The sequence below is a fragment of the Nematolebias whitei genome, chromosome 20, assembly GCF_014905685.2.
Source record: "Nematolebias whitei isolate Nwh7 chromosome 20, NemWhi1, whole genome shotgun sequence".
NCBI lineage: Eukaryota > Metazoa > Chordata > Actinopteri > Cyprinodontiformes > Rivulidae > Nematolebias > Nematolebias whitei.
In genome coordinates this window covers 31343598-31345087 of record NC_056517.1, presented here as the reverse complement: position 1 = coordinate 31345087, position 1490 = coordinate 31343598, and the positions used below count along the sequence as shown (strand labels likewise).

Here is a 1490-nt window from a genome sequence, read left to right as displayed (position 1 = left end):
AACTTCCTGCTTTAACTAAAAGAACGATGCTAAAATATGGGGCTTTGGGTAATGATTTTTGCATGATAATTTGTTTGCAGAGAAACGTTTAGTTGTGTGGACCCCTGGATGAAACTGAGGGTCTGTTTCTATCTCCTTCATACAAGCTCACCCAAGGACAGACTTGAAACCAGCATCTCTCAATCTGTGAAGGGCATCGTTGCATTCTCAAACCAAAAAGGGGTTCAACCTCCAGAATACCCAGTGGGTCTGAATGTCCTTCTGGGTAAAGACAAAGTCATCTACGTCCCAAGTCCCCTCAGAAGCTCATGGCTTAAGGCATTATCTGCCCTCTGCATCTTACAGCAAACATATGTTCTTCAGCTCACAAAGCAGGCTGTGTAGTCAAAGCTTCATTAAAACTATGATAGACATGAGTCTGTCCGCCCAGTTGTAACGACTGTCATCACTGATGAGGCCTTGTCTCCACAGCTGGTCATCGAAGTGATGAACTTCGGCAGAGATGTGGCTCGACAGACCAGTTGTTACACGTACGTCATAGAGGATGAAGATCCAGCCCTGGCAAGTCTAAATGCAGTTAAGGTGAGGATTAAACGTTGACATTTCATCAGTAAAAAGACATTTTTCAACAAAGTTCAGCAGTGTTTGCTGTAACAGTTTGATAAAGTTTTAAAACTTTGAGGGCAGAATGTGTTTACAGTATACATAATTATTATGTGCTGAAAGAAGGAGATGCAGTTTTTATACACTTTGTGCAACATTTGTTGCAATTAGTTATTTATTTATGAGTAGGGACGTATTTAGAGAGCAAAAGAGTCCTTTTAATAATAAAAAATTTTTTAAAAATTTAACAATTTGTTTTGCATTTTGTGAGCTTCTGTTTAATTTTTTGCAGTTCAGTTCTATGTTTGATGAATTAAATGTAATATTTGTTACAAAAAAAAGAGTAAATAACCCTTTTATGGTAACGTGTTGCGCACCATCTTATTCCTCATACCCGTATGGACTGTTTAATATTTTAATCTGAGAAGCTGCCCTGTGGGGGTGAAGCAACAATTTTCTTTAATTGTCAGGCCAAAAACAAATGGATGAGCTTCCTGCCTGGAAGCAAACCGAGCAGCCCTAAAAAGCTTTCTCTACGAACCGCCGGCAGTTTGAGCTATGATTTTTGAACACTCTAATTAATGAATATTGAACTCAATAAATATTTTTGTTTGCATTAATTTAGTTTAGTTTCGGCAGAAAGGCATTTCTCATCAAGCTGCAGGTGGTGGAGTTTACATTTAGGGACTTTTTTTTTTTTGTCGGAGCCACAAAAACAAACTGGAAATCCTAAATCACAGTTAGCTCTGATTAAAAACACAAGTGTAAACATATCAAATATTAATAAATCATGTCTGATAATACTAGAATATATTAGATTATAGATTATTATTATTATAGATAGAAAACATGAGTATAAAGACATAAAATACTAATAACTCATGTCA

General features: G+C 36.5%; 1 protein-coding gene across 1 annotated transcript in view; it reads left to right on the top strand.

Annotated features, from left to right (window-relative positions):
• The first annotated feature begins 486 nt into the window (after positions 1–486).
• Positions 487–1490, top strand: part of trpa1b (transient receptor potential cation channel, subfamily A, member 1b) — a 25999-nt gene continuing 24995 nt past the window's right edge. Inside the window, exon 1 of the mRNA XM_037693769.1 lies at positions 487–582. Within this exon, the coding sequence (XP_037549697.1) occupies positions 487–582 (96 nt within the window). The remainder of the gene's footprint in view (positions 583–1490) is intronic.